Source organism: Somniosus microcephalus, chromosome 16 (assembly GCF_052327205.1).
Source record: "Somniosus microcephalus isolate GS21.2 chromosome 16, FLI_Smic_1.0, whole genome shotgun sequence".
NCBI classification, from domain to species: Eukaryota; Metazoa; Chordata; class Chondrichthyes; order Squaliformes; family Somniosidae; genus Somniosus; species Somniosus microcephalus.
Window position 1 is genome coordinate 34,422,618 of NC_141002.1, and position 18,554 is coordinate 34,441,171.

Sequence of the window (18,554 nt, forward strand, 5' to 3'; positions counted from 1 at the left end):
GTTATTCCACGGCGGCTTCGTCCAAAGACAGGACGTTGAAGAGAGGTTTCAATCCTCAACACCCCACTCAAAACTGAAGGGCAGCAGAAATCCTGACAGCTTCCAGCGACTGGAAGCGACAGGCATTAGGACCCTGAAGCCTCCATAACCTCATGGGTAAGCCAGAGCCCGGGAGGGAGCGAGCAAGAGCCGTGCGAGCGGGTGAGCCAGAGGCCGGGAGCCGCTTCAAGTGCGAGGCGCAGCGCGGGCCAGCGATCGAGACCAAAGATAAGGGCCGCACTCGGACTGAAAGGCGCGGCGGCTGCAGAAGCTCAAGGTGCGAGAGCCGCTTCGGTCGGGAGCCACTTCACGATCCAGCGATCGCATCCGCTGATAAGGGCCGCACTCGGGGGCTGAAGGGAGACGGCGTCGGGGGACGGGTGAAGACCGCCAAGCGCGGGAATACCGCCATTTTGTGGGCGGAGGACGACGGCAAGAGCGGGAAGCCGCCATCTTTGATAACAAGTAAAGAAAATAAAATCTGAGAAATTGCAAATCTACAATGCCTAAACACGGGAATATTAGCACCTTTGATAGTGATCTCGAAGATTGGGCCATATATGTTGAAAGAGTAAAAAATTATTGTAAGGCCAATAAAATTCGTGACCAAGATAAAGCTCTAACATTATTAAATTTAATGGGTGCGAAGACATACGGGCAATTGAAACACCTGTTATCACCAGATGAACCGGCGGATAAGACGTTCGATGAGATTGTTACTGTCCTGAAAGATCATCTAAACCCCACGCCGCTGATGCTAGCGGAACGATTTAAATTTTATGACAGAAGGCAGCTACAGCATGAAAGCAATGCTGAATATTTGCTGGAATTGCGTAAATTAGCGAAATATTGCCAGTTTGGAACGGGACTGACAGATGCACTACGAGACAAATTTGTGTGTGGTTTATTTAAACAGGATACACAAAAGCGACTGCTCGAGGAGAATGAGCTGACGCTTGAGAAGGCGGTCACTATGGCAGCAGCACATGAAGCCGCAGCGAGAGGCACGGCAGTAATGCAGCTATGGTCACCGGAGCTCAGTGCACACAAATTGGGTGTGAGTTCTGGCAAATGTTATCGTTGTGGAAAGACAACGCATGATCAGAACCAGTGTTGGTTTAAAAACCAAGAATGTAGAACTTGTGGTAGGCTTGGACATATAGCTAGAGTATGCAGGTCAGGGAAGAAGACCAGCAACAAGAAGTCACCGCAAGGAAAATACGCAAAGGTACACAAGGTGACCGAACAGGAGTCCGATTCAGACGCTAGCAGTAATGAACTGGCTAGCTTAAGCTGTAATGAACTGGCTAGCTTAAGAGTACTCAACGCTGGTAAGGGTGCAGACCTCCAGACAATTTGGGTCACTCTTCAGATAGAAGGAGTCCAAGTAAAACTGGAATTGGACACTGGATCGGCATTGACGGTCATAAATAAGAAAGATTACGGAAAGTTATTCCAACATATTCCCCTACAGGATACGGGGATTATATTGAAAACATACACGGGGCAAAGAGTGTACCCCATCGGGAAAATAGAGGTTGCAGTGGTCCACAAGGGCGAAGACAGTCAAATAATGGACTTATATGTGATATCTGAAGGAGGTCCTCCACTACTAGGACGGGAGTGGATTAGGAAAATGAATATGGACTGGCATTTCCTACAAACAATAACGAGTGAGAACTCGGTGAAGATAGTCGGCCCAGACTCTGGAACGGATGATGGTAAGCCCAACTCAGGGGCAAAAGACAAAGTTTCAGCACAGAATTCCACTGAGCAACAACAACATAGTTTAACTGTGGATTCTGAGTCTGGCAAGTCTACTGATGTGCCCATTTCTGAGGGACACCGGGCTCGAACTCAACTCCATTTCAAACTACAACAGCAATTAGAACAAATGCTTCGCCGTTTTGAGCAAGAGTTGAATGCAACGAAAGAGTTCTTTGATATAGAGTTGGAGAATCTGGAAAGACAACAGAAGCAGCTGATGGAGAAAATGGAGCAGGAGCACACAAAACGTCTGATGTCAGAGGAGTTAACGGTCAGCCAACTCCTGCATATGCTGAAGGACAGGACTCTGAAATGGGAAAAACTTGAACACGAACTTCAATATTCAAACGAAAGGGGTTCGGAGCTCTCAAAGGTTATTGGAAGAGCTGAGGTGGCAACACAGACTGAGATGACTGCAACAGAGCAGCCCTTGGATGCCAAAAGTACGCTGACTCACGTCAACGTAGAACAACAGACCGCTGAAACAGCTGCTCCGGTAGAGGGATTGAATAGTCCGATCAATCAATCTCCAAAAGAAGTTGAAGTAGTAAAATCTCAAATGAGGTCATTAGTAAACGACTTGCTGAAAGCCCAGAAAAAGCTGGATGCAGAGGTACACATGAAGAAGTCTCTTCAGGAAAGATGTCTGGATTTGGAACAAGAGCTGGCTAACGTCCAGCTGGGTATGGAGGAAATAGACGACCCTCTCACTGGTCTAGCTCAGGACGACACCGAATATTACCATGACCTGGTGGACGACACCGAATATTACGATGTCCTGTCCTGCCCAGCTTGTAACTTCGACTCCCAAAGTGCAGAAATCATGGAGGAGCACCAAAAGTCTACGGAACATCGGGAGAAGCTGGCTCTACGACGGAAACAGGAGGAAGAGAAGGAGGAACTGCGCATGCAGCTGGCAGCTGTGGCAGCTGACAATGGAGCCCAGAGAGTCTCCAAGAAGCAGAAAAGGAAAAGTCGAAACAGAAGATGACCCATCTGAACCATTATTACCTCTACCAGATCACACACGTGGTCCCTCCGAACGGAGCCAATTCAGTTCGGAAGTTCAAACTGTTAAATCCATGGAAGGACTATTGAATGAGTCACTCCAGCAACGTGAACCGACTACACCACAGAGATTGAATCTGTGAACTGTTTCCCGCAGAGACTGAATCTGTGATCTGTTTTGACATGAAGTTATCTATGTATCTATGTTATTCTGTTATGTAAACCTGAAGTTATATATGTTATTACGTTATGTTAAATGGGGAGATGACTGTAAAGCTAAGAAGGGAGGAATGTTGTGTATGTAATATGTGTGCTACTTGAACCTATGGACAGGACTGCACTACTTGTAGGGCGTAGTGATACGCAGTACCACTCCTGGCCATAGGGGTATAAATAGTACTGTGGGTACTGATCTCCCCTCAGTTCCCGCCTGTGGGCATGAAGTAAAGACCTACGTGCAGTCCCTACCTCCAACCAGTAAAGGCCTGTTTGAGTTATACGTTTAAGTCTTTGTGTTAATTGTTCAATACAATACACATACTTAACAGTTTGCTTGTATTTTTTTTATGCCCACTGACTTTAGATGCATCACTGTGGGTGCGATCCTTATATGCTGCAATCCTGTGGATTCATTTGTTCAGTAAATAACCAAATTAAACTACAAATCAAAGTAGTAACACACTTTATAAAACTCTGGATGTTCTGGTCTTGAGAAAATCAAGATTTATTGCTGCACTGTCCAGAAGTACTGCAAAAGTAACAAGTAAAGGTTATGAGCCAGGAAATCATGGATTATTCGGATTAAAAATGCACAAGTCATTTTACTTCAGAATTTTATGTTATTTCGAGGTATATGGATACAGATTAATCCCCATGTGTATCATTAAGAATATGCATATTAATGTATAATTGTCAAGGGAAATTCCTCAAGTTTTCATCGGCATTCATGAATTATCCATCATCAGTTCTGCTGACAGTGATGGTCTTTCAAAGGTACAAAAGTAAACATGAATTATATTTATGATGATTTATTAAAAGTTTATGATTTATTTAGCAACGCATTTTTTTTTTACGTACATGTATAATTTATTTTAAAAAGTTCTAATGCTGGAAGGTACTGTTATATTGCTTCCTTCTACAATAAATAACTTTGCAGTTGATGCCCGATTTTTATAGTGACTGAAAGACTCTCTCAAAATGGTATTTATATAATAATGTACTAATGGTATACGTGTTAATTTACTAATTAATCCTTTATTGTGGCTCTAATGTATTAATTTCCAGTAAACCTGATTCACAAACAGTGACCTGGAGCTAGATGAACTTGTATTGGTAGTTGAGAGATACTGATTACATCAGCTTACTGCACTGAAAAGAAAATAATCATCAGAAGTATGAAGAAAAATACTTTAATACTGTATAAAAGGACAAAAGGCAATGTGGGTTCAGCAACAAATACAGAGGGCAAGTTGGGAAGGATAAAAAAAATCAGGTACAGAGTGCAGCAAAAGCATGGTTTAGTGCCCTTCATTCACTATTCTGGTGCAATTTTATTTTTTGTGATGTTGCAACGAAAAGGAATCTCTGACCAATTAGCACTCCACTGCATATTTCCTCTTCTTCCCAAGATGGTTGCTGCTGTCTTTGTATTTAGGAAGGCAAATGGTATGTTGGCCTTCATTGCAAGAGGATTTGAGTACAGGAGCAAGGATGTCTCACTACAGTTATACAGGGCCTTGGTGAGACCACACCTGGAGTACTGTGTGCAGTTTTGGTCTCCTTACCTAAAAAAGGATATACTTGCCATAGAGGGAGTGTAGTAAAGGTTTACCAGACTGATTCCTGGGATGGCAGGACTGTCGTATGAGGAGAGATTGGGTCGACTAGGCCTGTATTCATTCACTAGAGTTTAGAAGAATGAGAGGGGATCTCATTGAAACGTATAAAGTTCTGACAGGGCTAGACAGACTGGATGCAGGGAGGATGTTTCCCCTAGCTGGGGGGTCTAGAACGAGGGGTCACAGTCTCAAGATATGGGGTAGGACATTTAGGACTGAGATAAGGAGAAATGTCTTCACTCAGAGGCTGGTGAACCTGTAGAATTCTCTACCCCAGAAGGCTGTGGAGGCCAAGTCACTGAATATACTTAAGAAGGAGATAGATAGATTTCTAGACACAAAAGGCATCAAGGGGTATGGGGAGAGAGGGGGAATATGGTATTGAGATAAAGGATCAGTCATGATCATATTGAATGGCTGAGCAGGCTCAAAGGGCCGAATGGCCTACTCCTGCTCCTATTTTTCTATGTTTCTATTTACATTGATTAATAAAATACAAACTTGCTTGACTTTTTCTCCTCTGGCAAGGAGAAGTGGTACACCAATGAGGGACCATGATAATGGCAGGGATGCAACTAGTCAATTAAAATGGAAAAGGGCAACTATGCAGATATGAATTGCTGGAACTATTAATGGGCAGAGGAGAAACAGAAGAGACAGGGTGGAAGTGTCTGGTGCATCACTAGTGAGTACAAATCTGGATATCATATGGTGATGAGGAAAATCAAACAGCCAGATTTCCTAAACATTACAGGCCTAAAGCACACAATGCAGGAAATGACATCAGCTTAGCAACAGAACCCATGCTTAGCATTCCACCATGCTGAAAAAGCCATGAGTTTTCTATGTGAAAGAAAGGTATCTATGTTCTGTCACCATTCCTATGTTAAGGTCACTACACTTTCTAATTGGATTTTTCATGCAGAGACATTCTTCCTCTCAGTGGAAGAGGCACTTGGACAAATCGCTGGCAAATTCATTGTCACAGTCAGATAACCTCATACAAAAGCCCCATCAGTGTTATAGTGCCACAGCGAAGGCTCCTAGGAATACGTCTGTCTGCCTGCTTACCCACAAAAAGCTGAATCTAGCGGCTGAAGGAAAACAACAACAACCATCTATATTTATATAACGCCTTTAACATAGTAAAACGTCCCAAGACGCTTCACAGGAGTGTTATAAGACAAAAAAATTGACACCGAGCCATAGGGTGAACGTGACTTGGTGCGAGTTATGACACGGGCAACCAAGCTTTGGATGGCCTCAAGATTACGTAGGGAAAAGAAAAAGACTACTATCTTTAAGACAAAAAATGGTAAATCTAGGTCTCCCCATCTGATGGAACCGGTGTGGCAACCGTTGTAGATACAAGGGGTTGAGAGTTTGTCAGAAGTTGAAAAAAAAAATGATTTCAGTATTTCAATCAATTCAATCTTGCTCCAAACCCCTGCTGCAAACAACTGAGTCTCCCGACAGACTACTATTCTTTACAATTTTTTTGTCCTAAATGTTAACAATTGCATAATTTTTATATCAAATAGGTCAATAAGCAAGAACAAGCATCCACAAGTCAGAAGACCATTAAAGAAGAACATTACAGAAAAAGGGGAAAAGTAGCCTCCCAGATTCGCTCAACACATCATCACAGCAAGAAGGAGAAAGCAATCAAAACAGCCAATCAGATCGGACTTTACCAAATGCAGTGCTCAATGTATGTGCAGGATGTTGTATTGCTGCCATTTTACATTTAAATCTCCTTCTAAGATGCAGTTTTAATGTGAAATAACAAGAGTACTATCAATCAAGTGGTAATTCAAACATGTTAGAGCCTATTTAATTTACAGAGCCCTGCATTTTAACAAGTATTTTGTGCTGCTAATATTTATTTAGTTTTTGTTAACAAGTTTATATCAAATTACTATGTCCATTTTTTAAAAATAGTTTATATCACACCACACAATTTCACCCCCTCTGTTTAGTTTAAGTAATACTTAAAATGTTTGACATCAGCAGTGGGCACACTGGCATTTTTAAATCTTCCCCTACTCACAGCAGCAGATAGTGATTATATATAGAAATTACTTTTCTTGTGAGTGTGTGATGTGACAATAGAGTACTTATGGAGACAAGTGTAACAAGGAATGACGTCTCATGACATTGACCTTGGTCATTGGCGTGAGCACAGAATGTTGTGGGGAATTTGTACTGGGGTGGCATTGGGCAACTTGAACCATCTACTGAAGAACGGTATTCATTTCATCAAATGCTTTTGTTCCACTGATTTAAAAAATATTTTTTATGCAAAAGTTCTATTAGTTCATCTTTGTTTATATCCTTAAAAGGGGAAAAAGTCATTTCAAAGTCTTTAATTCGTGTGTCACTTTCATCCTCTGCTCCACTCCCACTCTGACCTCTCTGTCCTTGGCCTTCTACACCGTTCTAATGAAGCCCAGTGTAAGCTTGAGGAACAGCACCTCATCTTTCAATTAGGCACTTTACAGCCTTTCTCACTCAACATTGAGTTCAACAATTTCAGACTATAACCTCTGCCTCCATTTTTTCGGACAGCAGCTGTTGATAATTCTGCTATTCCCATTTACACTTCTAGACCCATCTTTTGTTTCTTTACTTGGCCCATTTACCATCTCCTTTTGCTTTGCACAATCATCCCTTTTGTTTAATCTCTCCTGCCTTCCAGCCCATCACAGACCTTCCCTTTTGTTCTTTCCTCCCCTCCCCGCTTTCCCTGCATCTGTACTTACTTAAAACCTGTTACATCTCTAACTTTTTCCAGTTCTGACGAAAGGTCATCAACCTGAAACGTTAACTCTGTTTCTCTCTCCACAGATGCTGCCTGACCTGCTGAGTATTTCCAGCATTTTCTGTTGTTATTAAAGATTAGGAGACATGTTTAAGCATGTTACAAAAAGAATGCTGCCAGTGCAGTGTCATTATCATAGAATCATAGAAATTTACAGCACAGGAGGCCATTCAGCCCATCTTGTCCATGCCTGCCAACAAAGAGTTATCCACCTTAATCCCACTTTCCAGCACTTGGTCCGTAGCCTTGGAGGTTACGGCACTGCAAGTGCATATCCAAGTACTTTTAAATGTGATCAGGGTTTCTGCCTCTACCACCCTTACAGGCAGTGAGTTCCAGACCCCCACCACCCTCAGGGTGAAAAAAATTCTCCTCAAATCCCCTCTAAACCTCCGACCAATTACTTTAGATCTATGCCCCCTGGTTATTGACCCTTCTGCTAAGGGAAATAGGTCCTTCCTATCCACTCTATCTAGGTCCCTCATAACTTTATACACCTCAATTAGATCCCCCCTCAGCCTCCTCTGTTCCAAAGAAAACAACCCCAGCCTAGCCAATCTTTCCTCATAGCTAAAATTCCCCAGCCCAGGCAGCATCCTTGTAAATCTCCTCTGCACCCCTTCTAGTGCAATTATATCCTTCCTGTAACATGGTGACCAGAACTGCACGCAGTATTCTAGCTGCGGCCTAACTAGTGTTTTATACAGTTCAAGCATAACCTTCCTGCTCTTATATTCTATGCCTCAGCTAATAAAGGCAAGTATCCCGAATGCCTTCTTAACCATCTTCTACCAGTCCTGCTACCTTCAGGGATCTGTGGACATGCACGCCAAAGTCCCTCTGATCTTCTGCACTTCTCAGTGTCCCACCATTTATAGTGTATTCCCTTGCCTTGTTAGCCCTCCCCAAATGCATGACCTCACACTTCTGCAGATTGAATTCCATTTGCCACTGTTCTGCCCACCTGACCAGTCCATTGATATCTTCCTGCAGTCTGCAGCTTTCTTCTTCATCATCAACCACATGGCCAATTTTTGTATCATCTGCAAACTTCTTAATCATACTTCCTACATTCAAGTTCAAATCATTGATATATACCACAACAAGCAAAGGATTATACTTACAAAGTGGCAATAACTACCTCTGGTAAAGCATATTTACACACAGTGATCTTTGTGATGTATAATATAATGCAAAAAAGCTCAGAAGAGTCAACTTGCTTTCATATAGTGCCTATCACAACCTCAGGACATCCCTAAGCACTTCACAATACAGTACTTCTGTGGTGTAGTCACTGTTGTAATGTAGGAAAGGCAGCAGCCAATTTGCCCACAGCAAGATCCCACAAATAGCAATGAGATAAATGACCAGATAATGTTTTTTGGGTGTTGGTTAAGGGATCAATGTTTTCCAGGTCACCAAGAGAACACCCTTGCTCTTCTTCAAAATAGTGCCATGGAATCATTTACATCCACCTGAGAGGGCAGACAGGGCCTCCGTTTAACTTCCCATAAAAAGGTGGTACCTCCGACAGTGCAGCACTCCCTCAGTACTGCACTGAAGTTTCAGCCTGAATTATGTATTCAAGTCTCTGGAGGGGAGCTTGAACCCATGATCTTCTTATTCAGAGGTGACAGTGCTACCACTGAGCCACAGCTGACATACTTAAGTTGGAAGTGGAACATGCACTAAATAATTCTTTTAGGATGGATAGATAGAGGTATAGAGATAGATAGAGGTAGAGAGGTAGAGAGATAGATAAGATATAACTTAATTCCTCTCATAAGTTATTTTTTTCAACAATAATCTTCTCTTGTTGCTGCCCTGAAGATGTTGACTTCTTGCGGAAGTATATAAGTATTGACAGATGCCTCATCGACAGGCCACAGCAAAAAATCGCATAGACCTCCTCAGAAGACAAACACGGGACACAACCAACAGAGTACCCCTCATCGTCCAGTACTTCCCCGGAGCGGAGAAACTACGCCATGTTCTTTGCAGCCTTCAACATGTCATAGATGACGACGAACACCTCACTAAGGCCATCCCCACGCCTCCACTACTCGCCTTCAAACAGCTGCCTAACCTCAAACAGACCATCGTTCGCAGCAAATTATCCAGCTTTCAGGAGAACAGCGACCACGACACCACACAACCCTGCCACGGCAACCTCTGCAAGACATGCCAGATCATCAACACAGATACCATCATCACACATGAGGACACCACCCACCAGGTACATACTCATGTGACTCGGCCAACGTTGTCTACCTCATACGTTGCAGGAAAGGATGCCCCGGAGCATGGTACATCGGCGAGACCATGCAGACACTGCGACAATGGATGAACGGACACCGCGCAACAATTGCCAGGCAGGAGTGTTCCCTCCCAGTCGGGGAACACTTCAGCAGTCAAGGACATTCAGCCTCCGATCTTCGGGTAAGCATTCTCCAAGGCGGCTTTCAAGAGACACGACAACGCAAAATCATAGAGCAGAAACTGATAGCCAAGTTCCGCACTCATGAGGCCGGCCTCAACCGGGACCTTGGGTTCATGTCACGCTACATGTAACCCCACCTGATGTAGGGTCACCCAGACTCGAGTAATCATTGGCTTGTTCTCTCTACACAGATGCGGCCGGACCTGCTGTGATTTCCAGCAAAAAAAATGTTTTTTTGTTTTTCATACAGACCCCAGCATCTGCAACATTTGACCCCTTGTGACCCCACCTCATTGTTCTTTGATGTAATGTTTTCCTGACTGACCTGTTTGGAAACCATTCACACCTTTGATTGCTGTGAGTATCTCTCTGCCGAGGTGTGATAAATGGCAGTTAGAAAGATTACTTGTAATCATCTGGCATTATTCTCTGACTATGTAAGTTGTGTCTTTATGCATCTCTCCACTTCACCTGATGAAGGAGCAGCGCTCCAAAAGCTTGTGATTTCAAATAAAACTGTTGGACTATAACCTGGTGTTGTGTGACTTCTTACATTTGTCCACACCATAACCAATACTTTGCCCAAGTATCCATTATTCATGTGTGAGCTTTGACAGTGAGCATCAGCAAACTATTCAACTGTGTAGAGCATCACAGCAGCGCCTAATCCTATGTTCACCCAATGTTCTAAAACACACACTTCCTGCAAGAGATCTGGGCAGCAATCAGATAGGAACACTTGCCAGTCTTATCCTTTCTATCCCAGGGAAGATGAGGTCTACTACTGCCACCCTGGAAGATTAGCTAATTCAGCACTATTGCTAGTGGCCAGTTCAAGAACAGCAGCGGTCACCCTCAGCCAGGGAATGAGGAAAACAAACTAAGGAGGAAGGGAAAATAATAGTATTTTTTTTTGAGAGAGAGAGAGAAAAACGTTTAGTGTTATTTTCATAATTGAACATTTGACTGTTTTTTGATAATGCAAGATCCTCATCTCACATTATTTAACAAAATACAGGCAGAATCCATTGAAAGCATGGGAGAAGGGCATCGCTAAAAAGATACAATGGTCACCTTCAACGGTACAAACAAAATGAAGAGGTTTGATGAAAAGGTGTATTTTTATAATTTTTTTTTCTGGAAATCTCATAATACAGACCAATGATGAATTATGGTTTATTGTCCTGATACAAATGGCTAATCCAAGAATCTATTATTGTGCAAACTCAGATAGCTGCAGCTCTTAAATCATTTTCCAACAGCTTTTTAAAAATAATTTATATAAATATTTATGTGAAAAGTTAAAAAAAGCTTTTAAAAACCTTAGTGCCTTCATCTTTTAGCACCACTAACTTCTGAAGATAAATAGAGCCATGGACTGAGAAAAGGCTATACTGCTCGCCCATTTAGGCTCACACATTGACTCTGTATGGACAATTTCCCTCGATTTCCTGTCTCGAGGACATATCCTCGACTTCCAGCTGTATACCGAGGTCTTCAATGCTTCAAAGTCACTATTCATTGAACCAGGTTGCACTTTATTTACCTTACTAAGTTAACAAATATGAATGTGAAGAAGTTAGTCTTGAAGTTACAAAAAGCTTACATTCTCATCAGCTTTTAATTGTGCTCCTAGTATTCTTCTGCTGGTCCTACATAAAGAACTTCTTCATATCTTCGCTTTTGATTCCTTTCAATATTTTGAAAAGCTGGAGATCATGTCCTTCCCCCCAGTGAAAACAGGTTGAGTTCCCTTAGTTATTCTGCATAACTCATCAATCTAAAACACAGAAACAGCCCTGCAAGTCCCTCTTTCAATCCTTTCCAATGTCTCAATGCCATCTACTTTATAACTATATACAGTGACCAGAAACTGAAAACAATACTCCAGTTGTGGTCTCATTAATGTTTTATAGAGTATCAGTATCACGTCCTGGGACTCTTTTCATTTCTATAGATTCTCCACTTCATAACATTAATCTTTGCAATCGTTCTAATGCAATGTGCTGAAGGTTTCAATATTGGGTCAGTCATCACATTCATTTTGTTTTCTAACTATCTCACTTACCTAGAAAATCCCATATTTTAAAATAACAGCTATTTTAGCACCAATATGCATCACCTTACATTTCTCAATATTACTTTGAAATTGTCTTTGCAATAAGCCATTTCCAAATATAAAATTATTTTGGTTTGGGGGAGACAGAAGAGCCAGGAGATGGTGCATCATTTTCAACATGACGATATCACCCACAATTAAAACAGTAATGCAATTTGTGTTACAGTGTTGTAAACAAATGAGAAAAGACTTTTCAAACACTTGTTTTAAACACTATTTGCATTTCATCTGTTGTTAATTCTCTGCAGATCCTTTGGAGCACAAATCAAGTCATCTACTTTTCCGCAGCAACATTCACACTGCAGTGATCCAGAAATGATGAAGAGGCAAGAGCTGCAATCTGTTCTGGTGACCAAAAGGAATGCAGGGCTTTTTAAAAGGACCAAACCATGCATTTATTACACAATGTCTTAATTAAAAGTACAGCCAACTATTGTCCTGTGAACGCCAATAAGATGTTAATTGGGCCTGTGAAGAACAGGAATTTTATTTTTGCATAACCAATTGGACCTTGATTCAACTGAGTTTGGAGATCTGGTATTGCAATGCTCTGCATTATATAAACACGGAGAACATCCTGAGCAACAACGAGGTGCAGGGCACATCAGCACCAATGTACAAAGCAAGAGAGTGATGGGACGCATTTTGATTAGCCCTGCTCCTCCACGAGCTCCAAATCTCAGGTGCATCATTGTGGAATGTTGCGGAGCAGTGTTTCAGATGCCTCCCAGAGAAAGGGAAGAAAAACTGAAAGAAGTGCCATCGGCAGGCCACTCTCATGGATTTCTTGGCAGCTGACCCTAGAGTGACACTCTGAGCAGACACCCTCTCAATTACAGAAGGAAGAATGAAAGGTAATGCAACTTCAAAAAATGAAGCTACTCATTACAACTTCCCTTAAAATGTTACTCACATCCTTGAGGATGAAAACATTCTGGAAAAATGAGAAGTATAAAAAGGGAGCTCAACCATAGGAGTAGTAGCAGCAGCAATAGGAAGGAGAGAAGAAAGGACTACTTTGCTTAGAACTTCTTGCCTATTTTCTAGTTAGCTGTACTACTACCCGAGTTGGTTAAGCAACTATTGACTGGTTGAAGTGAATCTCTTTGGAGATCTCGGATAGCCAACTCGGTGGTCCTGAATGTCACTGTGGCTGGTGCATGATTCCATTTATATCAGTGAAATTTTCAGTCCACTCTTCCATCCATAAACTTCTTGGCCTCTTCTATTATATAGGGTTGCAGGCTATTGCCAAACTATACCATTCATCATTGCCCTGGCTTCAATCTGGACTTCACACTCAGCTCTCAAAACCCAGCAGAACGTGTATTTAAAATGGCCATGCCTCTGTTATCTGCTGTTGACGGCTTCCAATGACTTGAGATGTGCTCCTCGAGCTTATGCTTTTCTATGACAAGTATAACCCTAAATAGATTACCAGTGTAAATAAGGAGAAAGACAACAAAACAGAAAGCAAGGATTAAATCTTACATAGGAAGCATAAGGATAAAAGGAAAAATGTAAAGAAAGACAAAGTAATGCAATTTTACATGCAAGGAACTGGATACAAAGAGAATCTATTAGAAGATGTCCAATCAGATTGAAACCAGCTTATCTTTTCTGTTTTTTCAATGGAAATTAGGATTGACCATTCAACCTCCATCAAAATACAATGAAATATTTGAGTTTATTTGGGGGTAAGAAAAGTCAAAGCACCACTGAAAATAGGAGGTCAGTGTCTACTGAATATATACTGTTCTAAAAATGTTTAGCTTTCTGATCCATATGGCAATACATTTAGCATAAAAAAGCATTTAAAACTTTATTTTCTGTGGTGTGTTCTTTGTCTTCTGCTGCATACTTTTTGAACTGTAATCCAACTGGATTAAATTGTGTCACAGTCTAAAGTGTGATTCCTCATTGGGTTTGTGAGAAGAAAGTTGGACAACTGAAGCGAAAGGTCTGTATTCAAAATGATCAGCACAACAATTAGTTGAAGATCTATATTTTTCATTTAATGCTACCTTTCATAACAGCTCTATTATCAGAGCAGGAATAAACTTCTTCATTGTTAGCAATGGGATGTGGACAGGAGGCTGGAATTGACAGTCCTTTTCCTCAATTCTCTTCATTTCTGTCATGGACATCAATCTTAAAGAAACCACTAGACCGCGAAAGCTTTAAGTAACTCTGTATAATTGCAGAGATTCAAATAAACTTACCGCATCACTCTTATACGTTGAGGTCATCACTACTCTCTGTTACATTTTCACACAAATTTCAAGCTGCTGATGACTTTTGACATTCGGTACACTCCACTAGCATGCACTTTTTTGCATTTGTCCATAAATATTTAAAGTGTGAAATTTCATCACAGAAAACATATCCAATTGCCTTACAAAATACAAATGGCACAGCAACCGCACTAGTCATAAGTTAAAACAACAAGAGACTTTGAACATAAATTGTCAACCCCGCTATGTAAAATTTACTAAGTTAACGTGGTTACGAGAAAGATTTGAACTGTAGGTCCGACTGTGACCTACAATTAAGCACACCCAACAACTACTGCTGAATTATGAGTCATCGCCACTCTGGCCTTGAATCCACAGGGAACTGCTCAACGTAATCTCACATAGGACCATTTATCAGAAAGGACATTTTCATCACAGTCTGGGCTGGATTTGAACCCAAGCGGCAGAGGTGAAAGAATATGGTTCAGTAGAGTTCATTCACCACCTGCCAGTTTTTCTTCCTCCACCGCCCCCCTCCTCCAATCATTTTGATCCAAGCTTGGCTTAGAAAAATAGAGAACCAGGTTTAGTAGCTACATAGCTGACTATGTAGAAAAGGCTGTTTTTCAATGAGTCCTACCAGCCTCAGTCAATAAGGCTGAGTTGAACAATCCACTGAGAGATTGGTAGCACTGGTCGAGAACAGAGGTTGTCCAACAGCAGGCCTACTGATTACAATATTGTATCTCTTTTAAACATCTGTGCGGGACCTTTCTTTGTGCTCTCAGTCTCTCTCCTTCATTGCTAGCTTTAACACACATGAAGAACAGCCCCAGAGTAATCAACCTGTCCTTAACAGAATCCAATGAAGAACAAAGAGCTGCAAAACGAATTGAGGTTTGTATCAAAATAGATCAGAACAATGACTGAGACAAATACCTTCTAGGTTGTTGAGTTTTGCAAGAGGAGCATGTCCTGTATTGTATTCCGCTAATATGCACCAGTTCTTAATTTCAAAAATATTCTTCACCTAATTACAATTTAAACTCATGATATATTTGCTCATTAATAGGCAAAGCAATGAGAAGTCCCTGCAACAGCTGGCTAAATGTGCCATAAAACTGATGAAGGTTTGCTAGGACATGTTAAATAATAAAGGTGATAGTTTACACGAATATATGGTGTAATGCAATAAGTATTACACAAACTGCAAGGCCAAAACAGGTTGCCCATTTGGACTCTTTAAAAACCTCAGTTTCTTAAAATTTTCTTACAACTCCCCCCTTAATGAAACTACAGCGACATTATGGGCACATCTCAATACAAAGTGCTGCAAGAACTGAAGCCCCTTTGGTTCACCTCCCTTCTCATCAATGCAACTCGGCAAGGTGAAGGTCCATTCGGCTGTCCACACACTCCACACAAACCAGTTCACACACACACATTCCACACACATTCCACACAAACACACACGCATTCCACAAACACATTCCATACAAACACACACACAGTCCACATACACATTTCACACAAACGCGCACACCAGTCCACACTCACACCAGTCCACGCTCACACCAGTCCACGCTCACATCAGTCCACATACACATTCCATACAAGTCCACATACACATTCCACACAAACACACTCACACCAGTCCACATACACATTCCACACAAACACACTCACACCAGTCCACATACACATTCCACACAAACACACTCACACCAGTCCACATACACATTCCACACAAACACACTCACACCAGTCCACATACACATTCCACACAAACACACTCACACCAGTCCACATACACATTCCACACAAACACACTCACACCAGTCCACATACACATTCCACACAAACACACTCACACCAGTCCACATACACATTCCACACAAACACACTCACACCAGTCCACATACACATTCCACACAAACACACTCACACCAGTCCACATACACATTCCACACAAACACACTCACACCAGTCCACATACACATTCCACACAAACACACTCACACCAGTCCACATACACATTCCACACAAACACACTCACACCAGTCCACATACACATTCCACACAAACACACTCACACCAGTCCACATACACATTCCACACAAACACACTCACACCAGTCCATACACATTCCACACAAACACACTCACACCAGTCCACATACACATTCCACACAAACACACTCACACCAGTCCACATACACATTCCACACAAACACACTCACACCGGTCCACATACACATTCCACACAAACACACTCACACCAGTCCACTCCATACAAACACACTCACACCAGTCCACTCCACACACACTCACACATTCCACACAAACACACTCACACCAGTCCACGCCACACAAACACACTCACACCAGTCCACTCCACACAAACACACTCACACCAGTCCACACACACTCACACATTCCACACAAACACACTCACACCAGTCCACTCCACACAAACACACTCACACCAGTCCACTCCACACACACACATTCCACACAGACCACGCTCACACCAGTACACTCCACACACAGTCCACACAAATGCACACACCAGTCCACACTCACACACACCACTCCAGTCCACAGCCCAGAGTCTCAGCCACCAACCAACAGCATCACAACTCAGAAAAAGGTCAAATAAAGATTCGGCTGCAGCTTGGGTTTTGTTTACGATAAATATCCCACATTATACTTCTCTCTCTCTGTGCTATCTTTTCTGTTGAGCCTCGAGGACCCGGTAATACAGAAGCCCCCAAACACTGAAATGATTTATAAAATCTCACTTACACGTTGCGAATATCGCAGGAAATGTGACTTATTTTTTTAATGAGGTACAGATGCAACAACACGGAAACCGCGGATCGGTTAATGTAGCACTCACCGACTTGACAGATACAAAGGATTGCAAGGATCCAGCGAGACTCGGGCAGCATATCCACGGAGCCTGGTCCGACGACAACTTGTTGGATTTGGTAACAGATTAAGTCCTTCTGGTGAAGAGGTTTCTTGTTGTTACTTTTTGTCAGACGATGAACCAGGAGGAGCCGTGCATGGAGTCCGTGACTGAACCGGTGTGACAAGGCAGCCAAGTGACTGAGAGCCGCCCTCACCGTGAATGACTCCAGAGAGAGTGAGAGAGGCTAAGCAAAGCAACTCACTCCGTGTAACAGTGAGTCTGGGTGTGTGAGAGAGAGAGAGAGAGAGAGTGAGAGAGGCTGAGCAAAGCACCTCACTCCGTGTAACAGTGAGTCCGGGTGTGTGAGAGAGAGAGAGAGGCTGAGCAAAGCACCTCACTCCGTGTAACAGTGAGTCCGGGTGTGTGAGAGAGAGAGAGAGAGAGAGGCTGAGCAAAGCACCTCACTCCGTGTAACAGTGAGTCCGGGTGTGTGAGAGAGAGAGAGAGGCTGAGGCTGAGCAAAGCACCTCACTCCGTGTAACAGTGAGTCCGGGTGTGTGAGAGAGAGAGAGAGGCTGAGCAGAACACCTCACTCCGTGTAACAGTGAGTCCGGGTGTGTGAGAGAGAGAGAGGCAGAGGCTGAGCAAAGCACCTCACTCAGTGTAACAGTGAGTCTGGGTGTGTGAGAGAGAGAGAGGCTGAGCAAAGCACCTCACTCAGTGTAACAGTGAGTCCGGGTGTGTGTGAGAGAGAGAGAGGCTGAGGCTGAGCAGAACACCTCACTCAGTGTAACAGTGAGTCTGGGTGTGTGAGAGAGAGAGTGAGAGAGGCTGAGCAAAGCACCTCACTCCGTGTAACAGTGAGTCTGGCTCTGGGTGTGAGAGAGAGAGAGGCTGAGCAGGACACCTCAGTGTAACAGCGAAAGTGAATCTGGCTCTGTGTGTGTGTGAGAGAGAGAGAAAGGATGAGTGACTGGGAGAGTCTCAATGAATGTGAGTGCTTGCCTGCCTATTGCTGTGACAGCTACTCTCAGACAGTGAATGTGAACACCCCACGAAATGAGTGAATGCGAGATACTCGGGGAGAAGACCGAGCTGTTAACTTGTGCCTGAATGTGATCTGCTGCACTGTGTGTGAGAATTTCAGCTGCCTTTGTACTGGCGATAGTATTCCGGGACACTGGTGTCTGTCAGCTAGCTCCTGGCGTTTACAGTAATAAATCTGGCTCCCTTATCGAAGCACTAGAATTGTAGACCCATTTTTCTCTTGGTCTATGACTGCTGCCGGGTAAGGGGTTCAGGTTTAGTAGTGGACGTGCTGGATTCCCAGAATCCAATCTAAACAAATGACACCATCAAAGCAGCCAAGTGACTC

General features: G+C 42.8%; 1 protein-coding gene across 2 annotated transcripts in view; it reads right to left on the reverse strand.

Annotated features, from left to right (window-relative positions):
• The window catches only part of ptprz1a (protein tyrosine phosphatase receptor type Z1a), a 346,830-nt gene extending 328,717 nt beyond the window's left edge, over nt 1-18,113 (reverse strand). For both annotated transcript variants that reach the window (XM_086008797.1, XM_086008795.1), the window contains exon 1: nt 17,165-18,113. In XM_086008797.1, coding sequence (XP_085864923.1) covers nt 17,165-17,216 — 52 coding nt within the window. In that variant the 5' untranslated portion in view covers nt 17,217-18,113. The remainder of the gene's footprint in view (nt 1-17,164) is intronic.
• Nucleotides 18,114-18,554: the final 441 nt, after the last annotated feature.